The 25582-nt window shown below is 45.2% G+C and overlaps 6 protein-coding genes across 23 annotated transcripts in view; 2 read left to right on the top strand and 4 right to left on the bottom strand.

Annotated features, from left to right (window-relative positions):
• Positions 1 to 8882, bottom strand: part of LOC117592403 (myocyte-specific enhancer factor 2) — a 42924-nt gene extending 34042 nt beyond the window's left edge. For 6 of the 16 annotated variants that reach the window (XM_034286123.1, XM_034286126.1, XM_034286124.1 and 3 more), the window contains exon 1: positions 8178 to 8880. The gene's annotated coding sequence lies outside the window, so the exon portion shown is untranslated. Of the gene's footprint in view, positions 1 to 8177 lie in introns of all 16 variants that reach the window. The other 10 variants (XM_034286130.1, XM_034286133.1, XM_034286128.1 and 7 more) reach the window with 3 other exon arrangements.
• A 634-nt stretch (positions 8883 to 9516) lies between these two features.
• Positions 9517 to 10060, bottom strand: LOC117592408. The gene is made up of 2 exons (XM_034286144.1): positions 9780 to 10060; positions 9517 to 9725 (listed from the first exon to the last, which is right to left on the bottom strand). The coding sequence occupies exons 1-2, from the start codon at positions 10009 to 10011 to the stop codon at positions 9562 to 9564; spliced, it is 396 nt and encodes a 131-aa protein (XP_034142035.1). The 5' UTR covers positions 10012 to 10060; the 3' UTR covers positions 9517 to 9561.
• Positions 10061 to 10110: 50 nt separating this feature from the next.
• Positions 10111 to 13147, top strand: LOC117592405 (peptidyl-alpha-hydroxyglycine alpha-amidating lyase 1). Of its 3 annotated transcripts, none has more exons than XM_034286139.1 (6): positions 10111 to 10316; positions 10577 to 10757; positions 10815 to 11055; positions 11121 to 11620; positions 11679 to 12134; positions 12726 to 13147. In XM_034286139.1, the coding sequence occupies exons 1-6, from the start codon at positions 10233 to 10235 to the stop codon at positions 12899 to 12901; spliced, it is 1638 nt and encodes a 545-aa protein (XP_034142030.1). In that variant the 5' UTR covers positions 10111 to 10232; the 3' UTR covers positions 12902 to 13147. The 3 variants fall into 3 exon arrangements, with proteins under 3 accessions (XP_034142030.1, XP_034142032.1, XP_034142031.1); XM_034286141.1 differs by having other exon boundaries at positions 11679 to 12209; XM_034286140.1 differs by lacking the exon at positions 12726 to 13147 and adding an exon at positions 12604 to 12638.
• A 5-nt stretch (positions 13148 to 13152) lies between these two features.
• On the bottom strand, positions 13153 to 14440 carry LOC117592407 (prenylated Rab acceptor protein 1). Its single transcript, XM_034286142.1, has 3 exons — positions 13981 to 14440; positions 13714 to 13920; positions 13153 to 13642 (listed from the first exon to the last, which is right to left on the bottom strand). The coding sequence occupies exons 1-3, from the start codon at positions 14064 to 14066 to the stop codon at positions 13351 to 13353; spliced, it is 585 nt and encodes a 194-aa protein (XP_034142033.1). The 5' UTR covers positions 14067 to 14440; the 3' UTR covers positions 13153 to 13350.
• Positions 14441 to 15484: 1044 nt separating this feature from the next.
• Positions 15485 to 17410, top strand: LOC117585270 (eukaryotic translation initiation factor 3 subunit J). The gene is made up of 6 exons (XM_034274693.1): positions 15485 to 15649; positions 15816 to 15904; positions 16115 to 16234; positions 16295 to 16592; positions 16660 to 16796; positions 16871 to 17410. The coding sequence occupies exons 1-6, from the start codon at positions 15634 to 15636 to the stop codon at positions 16931 to 16933; spliced, it is 723 nt and encodes a 240-aa protein (XP_034130584.1). The 5' UTR covers positions 15485 to 15633; the 3' UTR covers positions 16934 to 17410.
• On the bottom strand, positions 17402 to 18810 carry LOC117585262 (WD repeat-containing protein 89). The gene is made up of 3 exons (XM_034274681.1): positions 18749 to 18810; positions 17725 to 18697; positions 17402 to 17668 (listed from the first exon to the last, which is right to left on the bottom strand). Exons 1-3 carry the CDS (start codon positions 18774 to 18776, stop codon positions 17431 to 17433), a joined length of 1239 nt encoding a protein of 412 aa, XP_034130572.1. The 5' UTR covers positions 18777 to 18810; the 3' UTR covers positions 17402 to 17430.
• Between the last annotated feature and the right edge of the window lie 6772 nt (positions 18811 to 25582).

The raw sequence follows: 25582 nt of genomic DNA, 5'->3' as shown, positions 1-25582 counted from the left end.
CGCCTCTAATATTTTCATTATTGATTTATTTGCTTAGCTGCTTTATCATTCCTCCGGCACCGCGCTCCACCCGTCGCTCCGCTCTCAATATTTTCACACCTCTTTCGAAGCGGAGGGGATATGCGGTGGAGACTTGTGCGTAACCATTTTTTTGTTTTATGTTTTATTTCATTTTATTGCCATTTTGACTGCTGCCTGTGCGCTACTGTTGCTGCCCGTTGTTTAAAAACTCATTTCTTACGTGATTTTGATGTCAGCTTAACTTTGTTTACTTGCTCTTGCTCTTCTCCTCATCTCCTTATCTCTCTCTCCCTCTCTATCTATCTCTGTCTATCTCTCTCTGTCACACAATTGACACCTTAATCATGAGCAGAAATTGTCAGAGCCTGAAAGCGCTGTCAAAGCAAAGAATTTATTTGTTGTCCCCTCCAATCTTCTTGTCTTTAAATAATGCCTTCTGATTGGAATTGGAATTGGGATGCTGACAACATGTGAGTACGCAGTTAGGATACCCTGTAGCATAGAATGTGTTTGGTTGCAGGGGAGAAGCCCGACATACACTTTATGCCTCGAATGGCCATACATTTTTCTCTATACATTTCAAATAGGTGAATGACCATCAGCCAAACGCGATTCGTATGATTCTAATGAAAGTGAAATATTATGTAGATATGTACATATGTACATGTATGCATGTATGTATGTATGTATAATTACAGCGTATTGCATAAAAATCATCTAGATAACTAGGGAACCCTAGATACATAGATCTAATTTTAAATGGTTACACAAAGGTTTCCTTAGCCTGAAACTTGATGATATTTCGCTATAGGGTATCCCCAACTCCATGCTTTACGCTTCCACTCTTCAAATGGAAGTGTTTGCATTGTTCATTGGAGTCTGTTTCTGAGTGGAAAAGAAGTTTTCTGAGTAGTACGTGCTCCAACAATGACGTCAAGAAATTGAAGAGTACTCTTCATACAAAATAAAAAATAATTTCCATTAGACAATAAACAATTATCCATTAAATTATATGCATTATATATGTAGTTATAGAAAATAAACTGCGTGCAGATGCCCAAAAATACCCTCAACAGAGTGAAATTAACTAAAATTAGAGCTATCTTTATCGGAAGTGTGTTATCTTGATCATTATCTCGCAGACTGCCAGACAGACAGATGCCCGTTAGGCAACAATTAGCGCAAAAAGAAGAGTAGGCTAAAAAAAACTCAGAGCCGAAGCATTCCGCGCATTCATTTATAATTGTTAACCCAGTACCCAGTGAAAGCAATTAAATCAGTCTCGCGGGTCGCTGGGTTTCGTCTAGAGTTTTACTGTCTGTAGTTTTGCCAAAAGATTTGAAAAGACAACCAGACGATGACGTGGCATGCCCCTCCACAGCCCACCCCTTCCAACTTTGGCAAACAACCACATCGAATCGCTAATGATCTCAAGGTAATACTCCGCACAGCTTCATTGTTATTTATTTATTTATATTTTATAATTTTATCAATATTTGATTATAAATTCATAACAAAGGAGAGGAAAAAAATCCAACATTATAGAGACAACCAAGATAAATATTTATTTATTTAATTTTTTGGCTAGCCAAACACCTGAACAAAACAGAGAAGAGAATCGTGTTCAGAGCGTACTAGAAACTTGCCAAAAAAAAAAACCAAAACCAAAAAAACGCCATAACAAAATACTTTTCCAAGTGCAAAGATGATTTGTAATTTTCTGTGATTTTGATCGAGTGCTCCTCCAATCGATCGAACGGTTCCTTAAAAGGCATCTCTCGCCACAGCACAGAATGTTTTCGCTTTCTACGCATCAGAGCCGCCCCAATTACTCGTATTCCATTGCTCGTTTGCATTTAACTTAAAACTACAAATTTAAAATGATTCAATGTTTGTAAGGGTCTTACTTTTAATGGAATTGAAGGGCACAAGTTTTTGGGCGCCTTTGTCGCCATTTCACAGTTGTTTTGCTCAATGGCGAAAGAAAAAATAACAAGAAATGGGCTTCAACATCGAATTCAAAGCATGAAAGCCTTGAAGAGTAATAGTTTTGGTTTTACTTCCGAAAACTCACTCTGATAAAATGTTTAAGTAAACCCTTAATACAGCCCATCTAAAACGCCACTTTAAAACTCCCTCGATCATGTTTGAAATGGGTAAACCTTTTATTTTCATGAATTCCAAAAATACAAAAACAAAGGTTCAAATCCCACGACAATTAAAGGGCTGAAGGACTAAAGTTCATTGTTAATGTCATTAAAAGTGGTAGCTCAAACCCTTAAACACACGCTCTCTTTCGCTCTTTCTCTTCCGCGTACCCTTGTGTCCACCTACACACACAATCATACCCACATATTGTCTGTTATTTCGTTCATTCATTCATATATGCACGTTCATGTGCTATGGCTCTCAAGCATTTATGTGAGGTGACCTATCATTTAGATAATCTTTGATTCCATGCCCCTGCCCATTCCATAGCCTTAAATCCCCTCCTTGGACACTCTCTATACGTTATTTATGTCCCTAAATGTGCTGCTATACTTACTCCACCTATTTTAAGGCACGAAGGTTGATATCCAGTTATTTTTGATGGTCTAAATTGGTGGTGGCACTTCCACCATTCATATACATAAACAGATAGATACAAGAGACACTCTACTTATGCATCTGCTTGCTAATTTTTGGTGTAAAATGTGCGGCTAATCCTGCAATCATTAACTGGCCCTCGGTTAATGGTTTACGTCTGCCTTTAGGTTCGCGTTTTCACCATTACCCATTTCCCGTTGCTCAAATTCTAATGATTCGGCCAAAAAAAGGGGGGAAACGCACACAAATGTACTCCACGCACACACACACACGCACAGTCGCTGGGCATTTAAGCGGCTTAATGAACCATTCGGAACTTTCACAGTCATCAAACATTATGATGTTGGCGATTTTTGGCACTCAACAGCAGTGCCACAAGTGGAACAAATGAAGTATTTTTTTGTTTGTCTGAGTCCGTGCTTTTTCGAGTTTTAAAGTTTAGAGGAAATTTCTTAAATATGTAATTGTGAATTGGCAAATGCTCTATCCAATCCACGGCAGGAACAGAAGGAACGAAGGGTTCGCGTTGGAACCATATTTAGATCAAACGGAGTTAAGTTATTTGATTATTATTCCAGAAAACAATGAAACTCTCTCTCTCCAAATAAAAGGCAAGAATGCTTCTCAATTTACCCTTAACCAAACACCCATAATTATTATCCCATGGCCCGTTTTATCATATGCTAGTGTATTCCATCGTATACCCTTCCCTAATAAACCAGACTCAAGTCTGGCATTCGCTCAATAAAACCCGTTCAACTAGACCCTGTCTGTTTCAAGTGATCAATGCCATCAAAAGACAATTACCAGGCGATGGCCAAAAACAGTTCCACAGTCCGTTCCCCGCTTTCCTTCTTCACCCTTTTCAGTGTTATGCCAGGCCCCACACCAACCCCCTCTCAAAACGAAACTGCAATGCCCAGCGAAGATAATGATCTTGCAAAAAGAAGACAAGCAACGAAAAAAAAAAGAATAAGCAGAGGCAGAGGGCAGCGAAGAAGGTAGACAAGCCATAGAGACCCAACATCGAGGCAAAAGCCAAACCAAAACAGAGACCAAAAGCCTAAAGATCGGCAATCGAGTGGCCACCACTTTGAACAGGTCTCTACGCGCTCCCCTCTCTGCGCTCCGTGCTCACACTCTGCACCCGACCGTCCATCCATCGACTGGACAGATACCGACCACCGTCCTCTGCGGCAATGGAAAACGAAACCAAAACGAGGCGAAAGCCCCGACCCACGAGCAGCAGCAAAAATGAGATTTAAAAATAGACACCGCTCATTAGAAATGGCTAAAAATAGGTAAACGGCAGGCCAGGCAGCATTAAAACGCTCAGGTAGAGTGGGGGGGGATTGGAGTGCATTAAGTGGAGTGTGGAATAAAGAGAGAGAGAGAGAGAGAGAGAGATATATGCAGAGGCAGCTCTCTAGATATGACGTATACGACACTGTGGACCAAAGAATCTGTTGGCATCTAGTTATCAGAGGATGGCACGGCCACTGTTACTGGTGCACTAGTTAAGTGGCTGTATAACAGGTATTGCAGGTACTCTCTGGTATGCCAGGAACGCTCTGTTCGTGGAACTTGTTGGGGGATCCTCAGAACAGAAGCCAACGAAATTGTACGACTGCAAGATGAGTCCGGAGATATGTATGTATGCAACGTGTTTTCCCAAAGAACGGCAAAGGGAATCGTTCATGATCTAATTGGGTGAAATATGAGATAAAAAATGTATAAAAATAAAAAACGGTCTCTAGGTAACAGTGTTCCGAGCCCTTACTTCTGCCCTTCTCTCTTACAGTCCCTTTACAGCTGAAGAACAAAACAGAGCAGAAATTCCTTTCTCCCAGAAAATCCCCTTGGCATATTTTGAGACAGACAAATATAGAGAGAGAGAGAGAGCTCAGAGAGCGAATATAATTTCAAACAATTTAGTCAAGTAAAGTTCCTTTCTGTTTCAGTGGCATTTCATTCTGTTGACAATGGACAAATACTCGTAGTTGTGTAGTTGTGGGGCTTGGGAGCGCAAAAGTCGAGGGAAACCCAAGGATCAGGAAGACGCGCAATATAAACGTTTGGGACAAGGTAAACGAAGTAAATTAAATACCAACAACTAAAAAAAGAAGAAAAGGTACCCCCCAACAAGAGGGGGACACTTGAGACTCGAGAGAGCCAAAGATTTTGATACCCTTTCCTTTTGAATATAATTTGGCAAAGTTTCGGTTGAATGTCTGTTCGTTGAATTATACACATATGATTTGGTTCATAAATGGATCGACTGAATGAATTACAAATATCGGCTTAACGTGTTAGTACCCTAACAAGAAGGATATAAACACAGGCAGCATAGCGACACCAAAAGCAGAAGGGAGATCCAACAGAAAGGCAGCAAAGAAGGCGGTCGGAAAAATAGCAAAAAAAAAAACAACAGGCCAAAGGCATGCGAAACAGCAGAAAGCACGGAGAAACCCAATAACATTAAAGCAAAAGAATTTCTGTTCCCTTCCCTACTTGGAGCCCAAAAGGATGATGATGGTGATGGGCAGGCGGCCAGGCATGCCTGCTGTTGCTGTCAGCGGCGGTTGGGGGCTGAAAAACCCGCTTACAGCAGCAAGAAAAAATCAAGCAGCAAAAACGCCAAGGCAAGCAACGACCTTGATAAGTTTTACAACAGAGCAGGCAGCGGCAGAAGTAGAGGCAAAGAGTGAGATTTTGGGGTGGGCGAAGGGTAGAGAGCGTACGCCAAAGGAAGAGCCAAACGAAGGAGCTTCACTCATCTCTTTCTCTCTCTACCACAATCGATGTGCCCCCACCAGTGTGGTGGGTTTCGTTCTCTTTGATAGCGCTCTCTTACTCTCTCTCCCTCTCTCTCATCAACAAGTGTCACAGCTGTGTCTTGATGGGGCAGGGGGGGTTGACCTGTTCCTAACTCAATTCGGTTTTTTGTGTCTGTGTGTCACAAAAAATGTTCTCTCCCACTCTCTCGCTCTCTTTTACTCTCTTTGATAAACAGTCTGATGAGGTGGATTTTTTTCGTCTTCCTCTTTCACAGCTTGATTATCATATTCTGCGTTTTATTATTGAATTTCTTGCTCTCCCTCCGTGAGTGTGTAAATGTGTGTGCGTATGTGTGTGTGACGCATGTGTAAAGTGCGGCGCAGATATTGATATAACCCGTACCCCAATCCTTATCTCCCCCACCCTTCTGTTTCGAATGCCCGCCTAGAATGCCTTTCCGACAGTTAGTCTAACAAATTTGTTTGTTTGTTCGTATTATTACTCTACCATTTTCCTATTCTCATCTCTCTCTTTCCCTGGCAGCTGCCAAATCAGCTGGTGTTCATTCGCAGAGGTCCAAGCAAATATAATTAAAATTATTAAATTATTTCAACACACAATATTGACAAACAACAAACAGAAAATAAAGAGAGGAAACCCGAAAAGCATGTGCTCGAAAGCTCAAGATGGAAAAGTTTTGCCACAAATTAATGCAAAACTCGGATAGCAACAAAAACAACAAAAGGTATTGTAGACAACCCGCAACGTGCCTGAAATTTTAACAACAAATTGCAATATCAAAATCAACACGGAACAACAGCCACACCGTTTCATTAAGTTGCATAGGCGCTGCACTTGCAACGGCCAGGCCCAAACCGGACTGCAAGGCGGCCCCGCCCCCCTTGTAACTCACACACACACACACATATATATTTGTATGTAGTATATATTAAAGACAAGAGACGACGCCTAGTTGAGCATTTTGAACGACAACGGCAGCAGGCAACAGCAGCAGCAGCAGCAGCAGTGGACAAGCCATAATTTATCGGGCCTGGCCGACAATATTAAAAAAAAAAAAAAATGAAAATGAAAATTCCTCAACAGCAAGTTGCCGGCACAGGAGATCCTTAATGTGCAACAACATAAACAACAACATGCCATATGGGAAAAGACACAATCAAAAGTAGACGAATCTTTACATACCCTCCCAAGCAGCAGACATACAATTTACACGATTTTGGCTACTGTTTTGTCCGATAATTCCTATGGCCACTGATCACTACTATATGAATTCCTGAAGAATGCACACTTAAAATTTCATGGGATAAGATTTTAAACCACACCGATAAATATTCTTTCCTATATTGCTGCCATTCAAATTATTATTTTAGACAGGTACAAGAGTTTTTAGCAATCAGTTTTTAGTTATCATTGAAATGGCATTTCTGCATTTCATTTGGTTGTTTCCTAATCTTCAGTCTTCCAAAAAGTATTCACATATTCCAGAGAATTTCAAATACAAATTGAACAAGTAAGAAACTTGTTTCCCTCTCAACATTAATTCGCATATTTTTACAAATTATATTAGAACTCACCGGACACATTTGTATGTATGCACATACATACATTCATGAGATATTAGAACCAGAAACCAGCAGCAACAAAATATTTCGTGTACTGCGAAAACTTGTTTTATTTATGTTTGGTTTTGTTGTTTCTGCGGTCACTTGTAAGCTTATTGAACAATTATTTTGTGGGGAAAAAAAACAAAGATGGAAATGTTAAAATTTCAGCTGAGCGAATCGTGGTTACCCTATAATTAGTGTTGATTTATGGGCTGTACTGTAACTAAATGGATGACAAGATCAAGGAGGCACTGTCACTCCGGAGGTTCCCGCGAGCTGGATCAAGAGCCTCACATGGGAAATAATGAAGTGCGCTCAGGATTTATGAACTGCTTTGGAGCTCAAGTCAACTGCTTGCTAGTAGTACAATACATGTAACAAAATGCCGTTGGTTTCGGTAAAAGACATTCGTGTCTTGCACATTTCTTGCTGTGAAGATTTCAACTCATTGCATATGCCCCTAAACAATATTACCGAACTTCTAGGAAATATGTACACGGTACATATTTTAACATTGCAAAATGATGAAGTCAATTTTAAAACTTGATTGGGTACAATTAATTAGCAGAGGAAAACAGATTTTCCACATGCATAATGGAAATTTTACACTGAATCTCTTGCATGGAAATAATTCAATTAAAATAAATTAACGAAATTGAAAAATCCCCAGAATAATTGCACGATATTTTGCGGGGAATTTTTCGATCATATTTATCCAATTCTGGTTTCTCTCAATGTTTTTCTGGAGAGGGAGAGAATGAAATGCGAATGGGAAGGCAATGCCCGGCACTTTAGTGTAAGCTTCTTAGTCCCACTATCAATTGTCGTCGCCTCTCCGCTCATTGAAGCTCATCAAGAGGAGAGAGAGAGAGAGCAATAACAGAGAAGAGGGTGGAGAATGGAGGGAGGACAAAGACAACGACAGCCATAGCGACATCCACTTAATTCTATGCTGCATTTGGATAAATCAACAACAATTCTATTAAGCTCAACAACAAAAGAGGGCAGGAGAAAGTACCAGGCAGGCGTTGGGGGGAATCGGAAAACACCTTTCCAAGCACACTGCAACGTGTTGTATAGCTCTCTCTGTCGCACACAACTTACAAGAAATGCAAGCCAAACAGAAGACGAAGAAGACGAGGGAAAAAAAAGCTGAATTCAACTTACCGTCCGCACAAGTTCAAGGCCAAGTGTTCAAGTCCCTCCCTCTCTGGCCTGGCGCTCTCTTGTTTCCACGCTCTTTCTGTTTTCCTCTCTCTCTTGGCGCACTGACAGAGTGTGTTTACACTGTACATAAAAAATAACTTTACTTTCGTTTTCTAAGCCAGTAGTTGGGGGGAGAGGTCGGGTGGTTGGGCGGCTGCCCCGCATTCACTCAAACTGCAACGGTAGTTATGTTGTTATTGCTGTAAGGTCACTCTTTGATTGGGGGCGCCCCTCGTTTCTCAACGCTTTATCAACAACAAATAGGGATATGGGGGAATCTTGCACTGAGGGGAGCTTCAGGACCGACTTTTGTAAATTAATTAACAACATTCCCTCGCACACACGCACACATACTCATCATTCGAGCGCGCGCGCCTCGAGATAAGAGCAGAGCAATTTATTTGCAGTAAAATTTACGTTTTGCGCGCTGACAAACCGAGAGGGGCACTGGGGGGGTATGTGGGAGAATTCACCACACACTCTCTCACACGCAAACCGACGTAAGCGCACGTTTTCGCAAGATATGAAATCTGTGGTTCAAACTCGGGCCTATTTTTGACACTCAACGAAAGTTTACAGCTGTTAGTCGAATATTTATACGTTTTCAAACTTGCTCAATGTAATTAAATGGAACTATAGGGCAACAACAGCCCTGGCTGGCGACAACAAGCGAACACATAGCCAGTGACCGCGAAATTATCGAGAAATTATCACGAAACTACCAAAATATACCATGGCATCTTCAAATGATACCGTAAATATACCTTTAGAGCTTAAAAATATACCGATTAAAATCAATACTGTAAAATTTGATATTCTGTTTAATATTACTAGCAAGCTAAGACTCTCTGTCTTGACCATATAATTTATTCCTATTGATGAACCAACTGTGTGTGGGCTGAGAGCTAGCTGCTAGCTTGCTGGTAAGATCAATAAGAAAACTCAACTCAATTAGATTTCTGATCATGCAGTTAAGCTTTTAGTTCAACCTTGTCTAGGTCACACACCTTGCATTTTTCTTGTCTTTAGTATATTTCCAATGCAACTCCAATGTTTGATTAACCCATGAAAATGATTGAACATTAAACATTATTTAACAAATGGCCATGATTGAACAACCGATTGAACATTATTTTGCATGAAATTACTTACACGAATGAACATGATTGAACATCTGATGTAACATTATTTAGCATGAACATACATGAATGAATATGATTGAGCAACTCAAAAAACTTGACCATTAATCATCATGGTATACATAATATTGGGATTTAAAATAGCTCTAGTACATATATCGTTATCATTTGAACATTTTTCTTATTATTCTAATTTGATTCTTAAATTACAAGTGAAGATTAGCTTTCAGGGCACTGAATTCATGTCGGTCCAGTGCCTTGATGTTGGTGCCCGAAAATGGCGATTTGAACTCCAGGTCTCGATGCTTATTTACCAGCACCTTTTGCTTCGAGTAAATCAGATTTATCTCCGTGTCTATCTGCTGCTGATCTGCAGGAATCATTGCATTAGATCGAACCAAAGGAATGAAGGTACTCTACATACCCTTCTTGAGCAGCTCCACCGCCTTGTCCTTGGACATTTTCACCAGCATGCTGCCAATGGTGATCCATACCTTCTTTTCATTCGACTTCTCCACGAGACGCAATGCCTCCCGTGTAGCTTGGCGCCGCTTGTCCAAAACCGTCAGCTCGTGCTTGTTGGCCAATATCTTGTCAGCCAACTCCTCCGTCTTGGTGATTAACTCTATGCTTTTATCCAATTCGGAGTTGGACATTTTGAATAAAACAAAAAGGGACGATTTTTATAAACAAAACTGAAAAGTGTGACCACAGCAAATGCGCAACTGATACGCTAACGCGTGCCGAACAGCTGGATCTCATGCAACACAAAAAATGTAATTAAATAGTTTTCTTGCACATTTGTTTCTGAGATCGAACCACCCCCCATCCCACTAGACGTATCTGACAGACAAGTTACTTAATTAGTTAACTCGCAATGCATTCCATGGACGTGAGCAGATGCTGCAGCGTCATCTTCCTGCTGGCCTGCTTCTGCTTCCTGCAACAGACGCATTCAGAGGTAATTAATTCTTTGAGTATTCCAGGAAAACGAGATCACCGGATCACCTGTGTAAATTGGTGCCGTCCAAAGTGCGTAAAATAGGCCACATATGCTTGCCAATTGATTGTACGGAGTGTGTGAGTGTGGGTGCCTGCTGTCTGGCTGTGTGCGTGTGTATCTGTGTGTGTGTGGGGGTTTTGTGCAATTGCTCCCGTGGCAGATTGTGATCCCCACATGATTGTGTGCATACCTAACTAATCTCAAACAACCTTTCCCAGAGTCAAAGTTCGCCACGTTATCTGCAAAACATTGACATCGGCAGCAACGCCAGCAACAACAACGAAAGACTGCAGCAGATCCTGAAGGGAGCAGGAGCGGGCGCCACGCAAATCAATTGGCCAACACGCTCCAAGCAGGGAATACCCGACATTAAGACTGAGTTAGCCAAACTAAATACCAGTAAGTGCATTCTCGATCCCGAAAGGACATCCGTGCTAATCCCTTTCCCCTCCACAGCCTATATCTACCAGAATGCCTGGCCAGCGAACAATGTGAAGCTGGGCGCTGTGACGGCCGTGAGCTTCGACAAGGCCGGCAATGTGGTCATCTTCCATCGGGTGGACCGCATCTGGGGCCAGGACACTTTCGACAATGCTAATCAGTATCGAGAAAAGTACCGCGGGCCCATTCGGGAGAGCACTGTACTGGCCCTGGAGCCCGCCACCGGCCGCGTGCAATACGATTGGGGCAAAAACTTGTAAGTCCTGAAATATTTCCATACCCATGGATCATCTTATAGCAATATTTTCCGGTTTTGTGCAGCTTTTACATGCCACACGGCCTGACCGTGGATCCCGACGACAATGTCTGGCTGACGGATGTGGCCATGCATCAGGTGTTCAAATTTGCGCCACGTGGCGCTGGCAACAAGCCCCTGCTGACGCTCGGAGTGGCCTTCCAGCCAGGCTCCGGCAAAAAGTTCTGCAAGCCCACCTCTGTGGCCATCCTGGATAACGGGGACTTCTTTGTGGCGGATGGCTACTGCAATGCCCGCATCCTCAAGTACTCCAAGTCGGGCGAGCTGATACTGCGTTGGGGCCAGAACTCCTTTGCCGGCGTCTCCTATGACGTGGCACCGCAGAACTACTTTGCCATTCCGCATGCCCTGACTCTGGTGCCAGAGCTGGAGCTGCTGTGTGCCGCCGACCGGGAGAACGGACGGGTGCAGTGCTTCAGCTCTAGAAACGGCACATTCCACTCGCAGTACCACAATCCACTGATTGGCGATCGACTGTTCAGCATGGCCTATACCCCGGCATCAGGTGGGTAGCTCCTCGAGTCGATGCTTTATCTGTCTACAATCTCTTTTTGCTCTCGCAGGTGGAGAGCTGGTCATTGTCAATGGCCCCAGTGCAGAGTTGGGCATCCATCCGGAACACTATAACGAAGTCCATGGCTTTGTGATGAGCATGAGGAACCGGCAATTGGTGTCCAAATTTGGGCCAAACAATTTGGAGTTCCAGAATCCACACGATGTGGCCGTAACAGCCGATGGCAATGAGATTTATGTGGCCGAACTAAATCCCATGCGTATCCACAAGTTCTTGCACAAATCGATGGCCAAGCCCATGTCACTGTCGGCCACAAAAGAGGGCAAAAGCATTGGCGATGTGCCCGCCGAGACACTGGCAGCGGAAGTGGACCCAAGCCAGACGGCGGCGACGACGACGACACACCATCCCAGTGGCAAGGCCGTGCTGGTGGCCTCGCTTATGCTGATATTTTCTGGCTCCACCTTTGCGCTGGCCCTGATGATGGCCAGGCGGCGGAAACGAGGTAATGAAGCCATCAACAATCAAGCGGCCCCGCCCAGCGATCTGGTCTACCGCAAGCTAACTGCATCCAACCAGAGTCTGTGCTAACAATCTCAGTACATGCAGTACACATATCCTAATCCCAATCACACTCGCTCAATGTCCTAAATGTAATCGTAGTTGTGGTGTTCATTCGTAACCGATTTGTGCACATATATACATGCATCGTTGTATCTATATTAATTGATATTTATAATTTGTAATGCATTTAATTTTAAGTTGATTTCCGGCCGCACAAGTATTCGAATGCTAAACCCATACCTTATGCCTTTTTGGTGCTTTCTTTTTTATACAAAATATACAATATACAACACAAAGCCGACAGACTAAACAAATTCCTCTCCTCCTACACTTTATACAATATACAATGCAAACATGTTTAAACATTTAAGTGCGTTCTGTTTTCGTTTGATTTGTTTGGTTTGTTTCAGTGCAAAATGCAAGCAATTAATCCACAAGAGCGCATGTAAGATAAGATCTGTGTGCCATGCATGATTTAAACATTTAATGCTCTAAAAACTCATTCAAAATCAATGATTTATAACATTCGCAGGTTGCCTGCCGTTTGGTGCACGCAGTCGGCGACATGCCTGGGAGAAGGCAGAGGGCTTCAAGCTGGGCGGACTGTTGGACAGGGATCGCAACGGGTTCGAGAAGCTCGACCAGCAGGCCAGCGATGAGGAGCAGGAGACAAGCACACTGTCGAGTGCCGCCGCCCCATACGCCTAGGCAGCAGGACCAAGACTTATGTACATCTAACTGAAGAATCATTCCTAGCCTAGTTCTAGTTCTAACTACCTGTACCTCACTTTTACACTCTCTTTTATACCATTCTCCGATCGATTTAAGTTCTCCCCCTCGAGATCACTTGATTTCAGATGTATTCTTATGCATTTTCTAACTGCGATTGAGCTCAATCCTTTTGATTTGCCAAACGAAACAGGAATATATTGATTGTAGCCTTATGAAACTCCATCGGATCTTGTGTGTGTGTGTTTGTTTGGTTTTATTGTTAGTCTACGATGGTTAGACTACGGGAAAATTAATTTAAATTCGTTATAAATACGTCGGTGTGTATCGTATATTGCAGTTTATCCACTAATAAGGCCCCGTTGCGGCACATTCTTTGCTTCTGTGCATCAAAGATTCTCTCAAGATTCAAGTTGTGTGGTTGGAGGTCAGACAACTTCGGCTAGAAAGCCCTCGTTCTCCTCCGTCACAATAGCGTCGATGTTGTAGAATATCGCGTGGGAGGCTATGACAAAGCAGGAGGCGCCCAGTGTCCAGAATAACACTGCGCCCGCACCCACCAGAAACAGCAAAGGCGTCGCTCCCAGATTCACGGCAATAATCTGTTGACGTGGCGTCAACTGGTTGCCCATCACGGTGATGTTTGTGTTGCGTGCACGCAGCCTGTGGCACAGCAAGGCGGCACCCCCCAGCACAAACAATATAAGCGGCGATGTAATGCTGTAACATTGGGAGACAAAAAGTGTTGACAAAACTGCTACTGCTGCTGTTCATCGCGTCAAGATACTCACAGGCAATATATCATCAGCACAACGAAGACGAATATGTAATTGCTCTGGAAATAGGAGAGATTGCGCTTCAGGCGCCCGGTCAAGCGCTGCATGCTGACGGCCGTCTTAAAGTTCTGCACATTGAAGAAGACTGTCCAGGGGCGCATGGAACTGCGGACCAATTGAATGAGCTCCAGCGGAGAGGGCAAGCTCTGCAGTTTGGGCAGGCTTCATGAGAAGGAACAAAGTTTGAGCATATTTTAGATAAGAGTAAAGTAGAGGCCTTACCTGTTCAGATCAAAGGCGAACCTGCCACCACCTTCTTGCGGCGGCACTTGCATGTGTCCGCCCATATCAACGTTTGTTTGGGCCATTTCGAGTACCGATTTTGATCTCGTTCTGTCCTTAAACTGCTGACAGTAGCTTCCGATTTGGTGCTATGGTTGTATCGTTTCTGGCTCGAAAGATATTCACTTATCTCACCGTGTGGGTGTGGGTATGTGTGTTCGTGGATATTCTTCACTTTCGTTGCGCTTCAGAATTGTTTTTATCGGCGACGGATGCTGCGGCAAAGAGGAAACAAAACTCTCGGGCGCTGACGTGTTTAGGTCAAGTCGAAGGGCCCACTACATCGATGTGAAGAGAAACAGACACACACAGCCTCTTCTCTTACTGCTGGCTGACACTTTTAATTTGTTGAGGCTATTGTTTTAAATGACATATTTAAATAGCAAAGTTAACTTGAGTAAAAATTTATAATTCGTTCGTTCGTCTTTTTCCTTGGTATATTTTGGGTATATTTAGAAAATGACGGTATATTTGATAAAAAATATCAGCGATCACATTATTCAAAATGATGTTCAAATAACATATTTAGCTTTATTTAATCGTCCATCGTGGGAGTAACTGAGACGGAACAAAAGAATCTCCCTGTGAAGCCGGGCAGAATATTCACCATTACGATAAGTGAGTTTTGAGTACTTGTTGTATTAAACGTCCCAAGTCCGCAGTAGACTTCGGGAAGCAGCGTGAAACCTTTCCTTACTGTCATAAAGGCTCGTGTGCACAGTCCCAGGCCCTAGGGAATAAATGGCAATTGAGTAATGTCTTCGGTTAATGGGACAATTTTCACCGATGGAGGCAGGTCAATAAAACAGTCAAGCACGAAGATTCCATCAGTTGGCTTTTGAGCATGGGCCCTAAAGATTAATCCAGCTGGGCTGGTATTACCGGAAAATTCAGAATTATAAATGTAGTAGGTAGGTCCAGGTATTACATATTGAAATAGATCCACAACTTTTGGCAACTGAGCTGTAGAATTCAATGCCTGGTGGATTATAAGAAGACTGCAAACGATTACTTTGAGGCAATAAGACATTTTGAGCAGACACGATTTGATGAGGCTATAAACCAACTGAAATGCCAAGTCCTGAACTCCCCAATTTATACTTTCATTGGAGCTGATAATTCAATACAGCTATGCAAATATGAATATTTTTGAATTAAAACAATTAATGATAATATAAATGGACCGGGTGTTGATGCAAAGTTCACTAACGTCGATGCAGACTTGTTGACTTGAAGCAAATTTAAAATATATATAAATATACATATGAATTGTATTCAACGACTTTGAGCCTTGCAGAAAACCTAGACCCAAACAGAAACCTAGTTATATTACATCGAATTTCAAAATTGACGCACATTCGTTGGGATTCGGTATATTCACGGTATTTTTTAAAAATGAGAAGGTATCTTTTTAAGTGTCATGCGGTATATTTGATTCACGCAGTCACACTTGCTGATATCTCCGATTTTTTGGATTTAGAAAATTCCCGAAATTATAGGCGCTGCTGGAACGGTGTGATATTTTGTGTGAACACAATTTGTACGAACAGGCAACGGGGCAAATCCACTTGGACACATAGTAAACATACAGCGATGGCCGACGACTGGGGTGAGTGGTGTGGGACGAGTGGGCGTCGCTGGTGGACAATAAACGTGGTCGCTTCGGTGCCATGGCATGCCACCAACCTTGATGCGTATTTTTAGCCAGTCTACTACGCTAACCGTCCATATTTCACGTTTCTTTAATTTTCGCCCATGATGTGGCACCCCCACAGAATCCGCAGCGGACAGTGAAGTCATACTTCAAAATGCAGCCAGCACCGTAAACAAGTGGGAGGGAGAGGACGACGACGACGATGTGAAGGTGCGCATACCAAGTAAATCATTTGACAAGCAATTCATCCAGCAAACAACAACAAGAATGCGCAACGAAAGCAACAATCGAAACTTGTTTTCGTGCGCTCTGCGCTCTCTGCGCTTTTGTTATTTAGTTTTCACTTTCATTGTGGCCTGAACACGTGTACACTTTTGATTTTTGATTACTCACCATTGATTGTTCACTCTGCGGCTGTAGGAGAGCTGGGAGGATGAGGAGGAGAAGAAGGACGAGGAGAACGAGAAGCCCACAAAAACAGATGTGCCGGTGAAAACCAAGCCAAGCAAAGCGCTCAAAGCCAAACTAGAAGAACAAGCGGTAAGCAGCCGAATCTTAAACTCTAATCCAATAACTGCATTTTTTCCCTCTGGCACACAGCGACTTGAAGAGGAGGTGGAAGCGAAACGGCTGGCCAGCCTCACACCCGAGGAGAAATTGGCAGAGAAGCTGCGGCTTCAAAAGATCCAGGAGGACTCGGATCTGAACCACGCCCTCGACACATTCGGAGTGACGCGGGCCGAAACGAACGGCAACGGCCTTGACGCCTTCAACCCGGAAACCAAGGAGCAGTTCAAAGAGTTCGGCTCAGCGCTCAGCTGGAAGGTGGGCCAGTATCGCGAATCTGCCGATTTTCCCCAGTTCGTCGAGGATTTGGTGCGCGGTCTATGCATACACTGTGAGTGATTGTCGGAGAATTGCGGTCTACGAAATGATAACCTGAATTTGATTTGCCCCTTATCAAGTGAGTGCCGCTGACATTAAGAAGGTCAAGATGAGCGTGGAAATTTTGCACTCGGAAAAACTCAAAATGGAGAAGGCCAGTGCCAAGAAAGCTGCTGGCAAGAACAAGGGAAAGGCCACGCTTCGAGCAGAGACCGATGTATGTTCACGACACTTTGAAGAGGTCCCAAAAGTCGTCACTAATTGGAACTCACCCTTATTTCTTTTTTGCAGGATATTGATGACTACAAGAAGTATGGCAATGATTTCTCCGAAGATTACGATGACTTTATGTGAATAAGCGATAACCGAGTATATATATATAGAGTTACCCCCAGTCCTGCATATATCTAATTATTGAATACATAGTTGCTTGTTGAAGAGTTCTTCGTGTTAAAGAAAGTGCGCAGGAATTAAAACACTTGTTGGTTATGAAAGTATAAAACAAAAGCTAAACGAATATATATATATATATATATCTATCTTCCTGTACATATATATATTTATATGACCCTACCAAACATATAGAGAGCATCGGTAGACACATAGAGAGAGACACACATATACATAGATATACTAGCATACGGTCAAGTCAAGTAAAGCAATCAGATCAGGAAACCCTCAGCCTCGAAACCTCTTTCGAACATGCTAAATCAACAGATTATTTAGGAACAAACAAATTACAACATTTACCCTTGGCAACTACCAACTAGGAATGGCTTCTTGTAAAATTCACCTTTGTATAAATAAAACATCATTGCGATATTAAACTGATTTCAATTGTTGTTTTAATCTCAATACGGCGTCTTTTTGTGTGATTTTATCTTGGTTTTCAGCTTGCCACTGCTGTTGCCCACATTTCCAGTGCCATCCTGTGTCCACACGCTGACAATCCCGCTCTCGCCGCCCGTCACCAGCAACTGGCGCTTAGCATCGAAGAGGCTTTCTCGAACGATTTGCTTATTGCCCTCGAAATTGGCCAACGGGTCAAGTTTTTCCTTGGATGTGACGCTCACAGAACGCAGGATCTCGCTGCAACGGGGAAGTTATCAAACGAGGAACACACAAATTGAAGCGTTAGAACTCACCCGCGGTTCAAGTTGGTGCCAGCCAGGAGGAACACGCCATTGTCCTCCAGATTGTGGGCATTTATCAGGTTGAAATTGCCGGCATTCTTGCGTCGAATGGCCGCGGTGACATCGGAGCGTTCAAAAGAGGTTACTTCGTCGCCCTCCTCGCACTCGTAGCTCTTGAAATCATTCGTATGGGTGATGCACGAGATGATGTCCTTGTCGTAGACATTGCGGTGCCAGTTTAGGCGGTGCACACTGCTCTCCGTGTTGATGGTGCTCTGAAGGGCCTCCTCCTCGTCGGACTGCTTGATGTCAAAGACATTGATAAGGCCATCAGTGCCTCCGGTGCAGAGCAGATCTGGATTTCGATCGTGGAAGCGCACTGAGGTCACGTCATCCTCGTGGCTCTCGTGGTAGCAGCCCAGCTGCTTGCGCTCCCTCACATCGAAGAACAGCAGGTGGACAAGGCCGAGATACTGCTCTGTGCCGCAGCAAATGACTCTGCCATTGGCATTCCGCTCGAAGCAAGTCAGCGATTTGGGCACCTGTGGCATTTGTGCCGCTGGATCGCTTTGGTACTCGAATCTGGCCTGCTCCCCAGTGGTTCGGAGATCAAAGAGACGCACCACTCCATCTGTGGTGCCCACAAGCAGGTTGTCGGAGCCCTCATCGAGGAACTGCACTCCACAGGTGACAGCGCCCGTTAGCGGCTTTTCCTTGGCGGGTATTTCCTGAAGGCTTTTCAGTCCTCCGTCCTCCTGCAGATCGTAGATGTGAATGGCTGTGCTGGACAGACCGGCTGCTATCCGGGTGAATCTCTGGTCTGCACATAGACTGAGTATATAGTCCCGCTTCAGCGACACCACCGATTCATCTTGCGTCTTGTACTTCAGCCGGAAATTGGCAGCAAGCTCTTTAATGCCACAGGTGTCCTCGTCCTCGATGTCTGCTTCGTCCTCGGAGCTGGGCAGGTCCGTGGTGATAGCCTCTGTAATGCCAGAATGTTTAATAGTCCCCAAGATATGGTATTATCGCTCACCTTCCAAATATTTGTCAAAATCAGTCATATTCCTTTTGTTGTGGTCTTCGTTCCGGCACGTGCGCTGGCTATCGATAAATATACAGAAATATACCCTTTTATTTTCAAAATATACTGTAAATATACAGTAAATAGAAAATCATTTTCCCCTAATTTGATCTTCTGTTTAAGATTACCAGCTGGTTAGGACTCTCAGCTTTAAAACTGTAATTTACTCAAATCATCCTTTAATTCTTCACAAGATTGGTTGATTTTCATGACTTAGTTTTTTTGGATTGATTGCAAAATAAGGCTAAAACTAAAAAGGCCAACCAAAAAAACACACTAGAGTGTAGAATGGGTGAAGAAAAGAAGAGCGACAATGTTCGAGGCTGTGCTGCCACATAGCTAGAAATTATTGTTCTACTGTCAGAGGCTCGCTGCGCTGAAATCGTTGGCCTAATAACGTTACGTTATTGAGGAAAGTAAAGTGCTGCATACCGCCGAGGCATGTAGCACAGAGAGAGCAATGACATGGAACATAGCAACTACATCGGATGTTACATTTAAATTTGGGAGGAAAAGATTTGTCATTTTCATTTTGAATTAAAATATGTAGTAAAAAAGCCAATGCAGAACACTAAAACCAATCCTATGCCTATGGGGCCAGGAAATCTTCAATTCCTTCTACAGGACTGTGTTATAATACCATCCTCATGATGCTGATAATTTCGTTCCCATCTTCCCATTGCCAGCGTATTCAGTCACAGCAAGCTCCGTTCTGTTCAGTAAAAAAGAACTAAAATTAGCACATCCTCAGAGCAGATAAACGCATCCTTAGAACTGCCTTTTACCACTCACAGTCCTTCCAGCCAGTCCTACATCACCCATGGAGAGTGTAGCCCAATTAGTGCTGCAGTAGGCATTTCAAATCCGTGCCCACAAATCGTCTAATCCACTGCCACTGACCTCTGCCGCTGCCTGTACCGCCCATGTCCCTTCCGTTCCACTTCGTTCTGGTGTGCTCGGAATCGGATCGGATCGGATCTGTGCCTAGTCCTGGCTAAATGTTGACAAATACAACACCTACGATACAAATAAAATTGCTACAGAAGTACCACCTAAAAACGGCAACGGCCACTGCGAGCGGAACGATTCAATTTTCACAAATTTACGCCAAAACCAAGAAACAGAAATGGAAACACAGAAACAGAAACAGAAACTAAAAGATAGCTCGACGCCGCCACTGAAGCTGTGGGTTTGCTCCTGCAGAGCAGCAGAGTCCACACATTCGTATCGGAGTCGAATCCCAGTCGCAGTTGCTGAGTCGCTGAGTCGCTGAGTCGGAGAGTCCTGCGAGTAGCCAGAGTCCTGTAGCTCACTCGAAAACCGCCACTCACCGTGGCTAATTGCTCATCAATAAAGGTCCTCGCTGTGCAGGGCTCGGATTCCATTGAAAATTTGTTTGCGATGCTCCTCTGCCCGCTGCTCGCTGCTCGCTCTTCTCCATGTCCGTTGCAACCAAAATATTATGGTGTTCCCCGCTGTTCTCGCACAGCCAGCGCGAATTTGCTGCGGTAAGTCGATGCTGCTTTTGGGCCTCGACATCTCCTTCTCCTTTGGCCTTTTGCACCAGTGTTTGTTTGTGTGTAGCATCTCGTTCTCTCTCTCTCTCTCACTCTCTGCCTGTGTCTCCTTTGGCGGCACTGTGTCCTGTCGTCGTTGTTTTCTTGTGATTTGACATGTCTGTTAGCAGGATGCCTATGGGCCATGCATGACCCTGAGCCAGAGGACCCTATGTGTTCCACTTTGATGTGATTCGTCAATGCGGTGGACTACTGCTACCGACTCTTGGCACTCTGTGTCCTGTGTGTCCTCTGGTCTTGCATTTTCTGCAGTCTGCAGTTTGCGGCTTTCCAGCAGGGTTTGTTGGCGAATCTATCCCTTGGCTGGTGGCCCCTGCTGTTGCTGTTGCTGTTGCTCTCCTCCTGCCAAAAGTAGAATTTGTCACAGATGGAACTCGATTGGCTGCCCACCGCACCGCTCCGCACCGCTCCGCACTGTTCTGTATTTATAGTAAACGTGCACAATTGATTGGCCACCCCAGTGGAGGGGGAGCTTCAACTTCAACTTCAACTCCATAGCCATAGCCATAGCCATAGCCTTGGCCTTTTTCCAACCCCACTCTAGAGATGGTTTTCCCTCCATTGATAATTGCCTGACTGCCAACCAGGATCAGGGACTTGCCTGAGGATCATCTTAAAAAAGAAACCGCTAATCATTTCGCACACACAAAGCGGCAACAATCCACTGGCCAAGCCTAATTATTTGACTCAATTGTGAGCCGCGGGCTCGTGGACACTTTTTGTGGCCTCTTTTTGTTCCCCGCTCCGACACTCGACAAAAAGCGAGCCAATTTTTTTTTTTGTAGGCCACTTTGTTGCTCTTTTTATGAGTTTTTTCCATTGTCCATTGTCGGTTTTTTCCTCGGCGGGCTGCGATCCTCGTTGGTGCCCTACAAACATCCTAATTACGGCAGTTAGTCGTTGTTCCCGAAGGGAACTGCATGGGACTACAGTTTATTACGCGCTCGAATTTCCACTAAAAATTGGACCGAAAAAAAAACTAGGTAGAGTCCCGCAGGGGCGAGCCTTTTTATTGGTGCACCTTCGGCGGAACTGAGAGCGCGACGACCGCAGGACAACGGCGAGCGGCGAGCGGCGAGCGACGAGCGACGAGCGGCCATGGCCACGACCTCGCCAGCATTAGAAAAGTAGATCAGTTTTTTGTTCTAATTTTTGTGCCCTGCTCTCCTTATGCCTTATGCTTTATGCTTTATGGCTTATGGTCCATTTCCATTTCAATTTTCATTTCCCCTGGCCATTGTCTGGCCGCAAAACAAACTCTGGACGGGAATTATGGTGTTCACGATATATGCAGATTTTTATGGGCTCTCTCGGGTGATCTAGTTCGCGGAATGGCCACGTATCCTGTAGCGCTGGGACCTCGACCGGGCCCTCGGGGCATGTATTAGGAAAGTAGATCAAGTTTTTTGTTTCCTTTGTGCGCTTTTTTCGCTGCGCTACTTTTTTTCCCCGAACGCTGCAAACTGCTCTAATTTTTTAATTCTTCACGGGTTTTTATTGTGCTCCTGGAAAAACTGCCAGGACCACAAGCACAAGGTTAGGTTCGTTCCATTTACCTGTTAATTGTGGCCATAACTCACATTTACATTCAGTGCTCTCATTTTTAAGATGCTCTTCCCTCTGTATTCTTTTTCCGCTTCGGCATTCATATTTTTATGAGCCATGTTCCTCGAGCATAAATTATTTGAATTTGTTTTTCCATTTGCTGCGAAACTGTCCATTATTGGAAGACTCTGCGGCGTTCCAGGGGACTCAGTTGTAGCTCCTTTTGGGGGTGGAACTGAGCATCTCCCGGGGGATACTCGTACAGGGTGGAGAGTCTCGTCTTAAGTCTGTGTCTTGTCTGTGGCATAAACTTGGCCTTACTTTTGGGTTGATTGTTGTGATTTATTCATGGAATTTCTACAACTATAAAAAACACACAAATAAATGTAGTATTATTTTACAGAGTTTATCCATAGAAAGGGGCACAATTATTTCCACTTAGATTCTGCTCTCCATTCTGTTTATTTATGCAAAAAAACAATAAATATGTGTAATTACTTTATTGCGCAAATTACTCAACACGCAATCATCGCAGTACAATTTGCTCGGCATTTTTATGGCCAATTTTTGCACAGACACACAGCACTCAGCACACACAACGCACACAGAGAGTCCTATGTCCATGCCTTTTGCCAATTCTGTTACCCGTCTCCTCTCCTCTCCCTCCCCTCCCTGTGTATTCGCCATTTACTTCCCATGATGACGGACATAATCAGCGAGATCGGATCGGCGCTTTGTGCGTGCAAAATGTGCAATAAAGCAGCAACAACGGGAGGAGCGGATCCTGGCGGAGGCTTCCCGGTATTCCGCAGCGAAAGGCCAGAAAGTGTTTGTGGATTGAGTTGAGTCGTGGATCGGGTGACAATGGAATGGGCAGGTACACACTGCTCGACACTTTCGCCTGGTGAAAGGTCTGTCCATAAAGGGTATTTACTGTCGCTGCCGCAGTGTCGCCTGAAGCTATGGCTATGGCAATGGCTGGTTGAAGTTGCAACTCAACTCAAACTCAACCCAACCCAACCCAACCCGAAAAGGGACACTCTCGCGGACACACAGAGTCAAAGACAATGGTGGCACAATAGGCAAGGTTGTGGGTAGGGTTCTGGCCGGATCGGATCGGATCGGGAAGGCTTGCACTGGGCCTTTTCCCAGTGCGGCCAGGAGAGGAGATCGCTCCAGGTAGAGGAGTAGAGCCTCTGGCGAGTTAATGCTAATGCAAATTGCGGCGCAATATAACCCAATAATTTGAACTAACTCGCAATGCCCAGAGGATGCAGCGAACGAGAGCAGAGAGTGAAATGTTGCAGGAAGGATGCAATACTCGGGATTGGAATGCATAACAATGGGCAAGGACCGGGGTTCCGCGGAGTTCCTTGACCATTCCTGGGCGATGGTGTTCCCTCTGTGTGCTCTGTGTTAATCCGTTTGCCATCAGCAAGATTATTAGTCAATTTTCATATTTCCAGTCGCTGCTTTTGGTTTCACTTTCCTTCACTTCTTCTTGCCTCATGTGGATGCCCCTGCCCACGCCGACGAGTTAGATTTTATTGCAGCATCTTGAACAATCAACTGGCGACTGGCAACATGCTGCGCGGCCAGGGTTAGGAGATTGCTCTACTTTCGCCTCAATTGAATCGAATGGTTCGGCGGAATTCGTTGCGAGGGTCCAAGGGTTGTCTCTCCGTCACTCCGCCGCTATTCGCTCAGGAGTTTCCACAGTCAACGCTTTTGCTGGTTTGTTTATTTGTTTGTTTGTTTCTAGCCCAGGATTAGCCGAGGGCTTGACTTGGAACCCAGCCAAAGCCAAGGGCTTTGCGCGACAGATCCTTAGCCCTATCTTGATCCCTAAACCGATCCCATTTGGCAATTTCATTAGAAAGTCATAAAAACACATCATAATGAGATGTCGAAGGGATTAAGGGACACACACACACTCGCACACACACACACACACACACGAGAAAGTGAAGAGTGAAAGCGATCGGACGCGCTTGTTTTTCCTCCAGCGTCTAATTCATTTTCCGTGCGTGAAACTGCCTGGAAAAAGGTAAAAGTGAGAAGGTGCCCGACAGGAAGGGGTACGTACCGAGCCAGACCGACATACGCGTTCAGGGTGAGTCTCCCGGCGCGGAATCCAGTCGCTGGGCGCCGCTCCATACACAGAGGAGGGGAGGAGAGGCGAGGAGGCCACGGGTTTTTCGCGCTCTCTTCTTTGGGAAGGCAAAAACAATTTTTCCCATTTTCGCAATCTTCTTTGCTTGTTGCGAGCAGCTGATCGCTAATTAGTGGTGGGGAGCGCAAGCGAGCTTGCGCATACCGATATATCGATATATCGATACCCCACCGCCGGCAGCTGTCACGTAGCAGGTAACTGCAAGACCGCAAAGGGGATAAGGTGGCGCAAAAGCTACAAATTTCCAGGCCAAATTTCTAGGCCTGGATAGTCTGCACGAGGGGCAGTGGGAAAAGGTCACGGATCCGACCACACTCCGATCCCCCGCTCAGGCGGTGTCCCGGTCAACGGGACGTCGGGGACCGGGGAAGGGGCGGTATATCCCCCATCGAGAAGCCAAGGGGAAATCCGAGGCCAGCGAGGGAGCCCACAAGTGCGGACCGCGTAGCTAAGTAGAGCATAAACGAGATATGGACACGGGAAACCCGTTCGTGGGCAGATCGGCGCTGGCAAGATCGCCGCGCCAACTGCCGGAAGAAGGGAGGAAAGCCGATGCTTCGGTGGTCGTAATGAGGAGCAATCTCATCCGATCGCCGGTACTCCAGGCAACGCCAGGAGCCGTTCAGGGTTGTGAGGTTGACCCCAAAGAGACCCCCAAAAGGGTTAGGGACCCCGCAAGCCCGGCGAGCTCGCAGAGACTGACACCGCCAAAGAAGAGCAAGGCATCGCAGGAAGCTAACGGTCAGCAGAACCTAGCGGAGCTGGGTAGACTCCTGGAGGAGATCACATCCAGGATGCTGGACAAGAGCACGCGCCACATCAATGAGGCGACCAGAAGCCTGTTTGTACGTATAAAGAAGCTGCATTCGGACATACAGGATTCTAACCAGGCGGCCGAAGCGGGTAGAAGCGACATGCAGGAGGGCATGGAGGGCGTAGTCCTCTGCTCGAAATGCGCACTGAGCATTCAGAGCGCGGACAAGGAGCAGCAGACAACGACCGTCTGGAAAAAGGATGCCGCATCGCAAACCGAGCCGTGGCGAAGGCTAAGCCAGCCGGTTGTGTCGGATGGCCCTGTTGGGGAGCAGGCTCCCACGCTTATGCGCCCAGCAGGTCTCAAAGGCGCACACACGAAGCGTCCGAAAAAGGCCCAGAGCAAGGCACACGAACAGAAGGCGGCGCACAAAGCCCCCAGCCAGCGAGACAGCCATGAGAACCACGACAGCGAGTGGAGGGTGGTGGCCAAGAAGACGAGGATAGCGCACCGCGCACGCCCCGACGCGGTCGTAGTGCAAGCTGGCGGCAAGACGTACAGCGAGGTATTGGCCATGGTGACCAGGAGGGAGGACAACCAGCTGTCGGACCTGGGAAGCTGCGTTTCCAGGGTACGCCGCACCTTCAACGGCAATCTTCTGTTGGAGGTGGCAAAAGACAGCTCAGAGAGCGCTGAGACCATGAAGGAGAGCATCGCCCGCGTACTTGGCGACGCAG

Source organism: Drosophila guanche, unplaced genomic scaffold (assembly GCF_900245975.1).
Source record: "Drosophila guanche unplaced genomic scaffold, DGUA_6, whole genome shotgun sequence".
NCBI lineage: Eukaryota > Metazoa > Arthropoda > Insecta > Diptera > Drosophilidae > Drosophila > Drosophila guanche.
The sequence above is the reverse complement of the archived record's forward strand: the minus strand, read 5'-3'. Positions and strand labels throughout refer to the sequence as shown.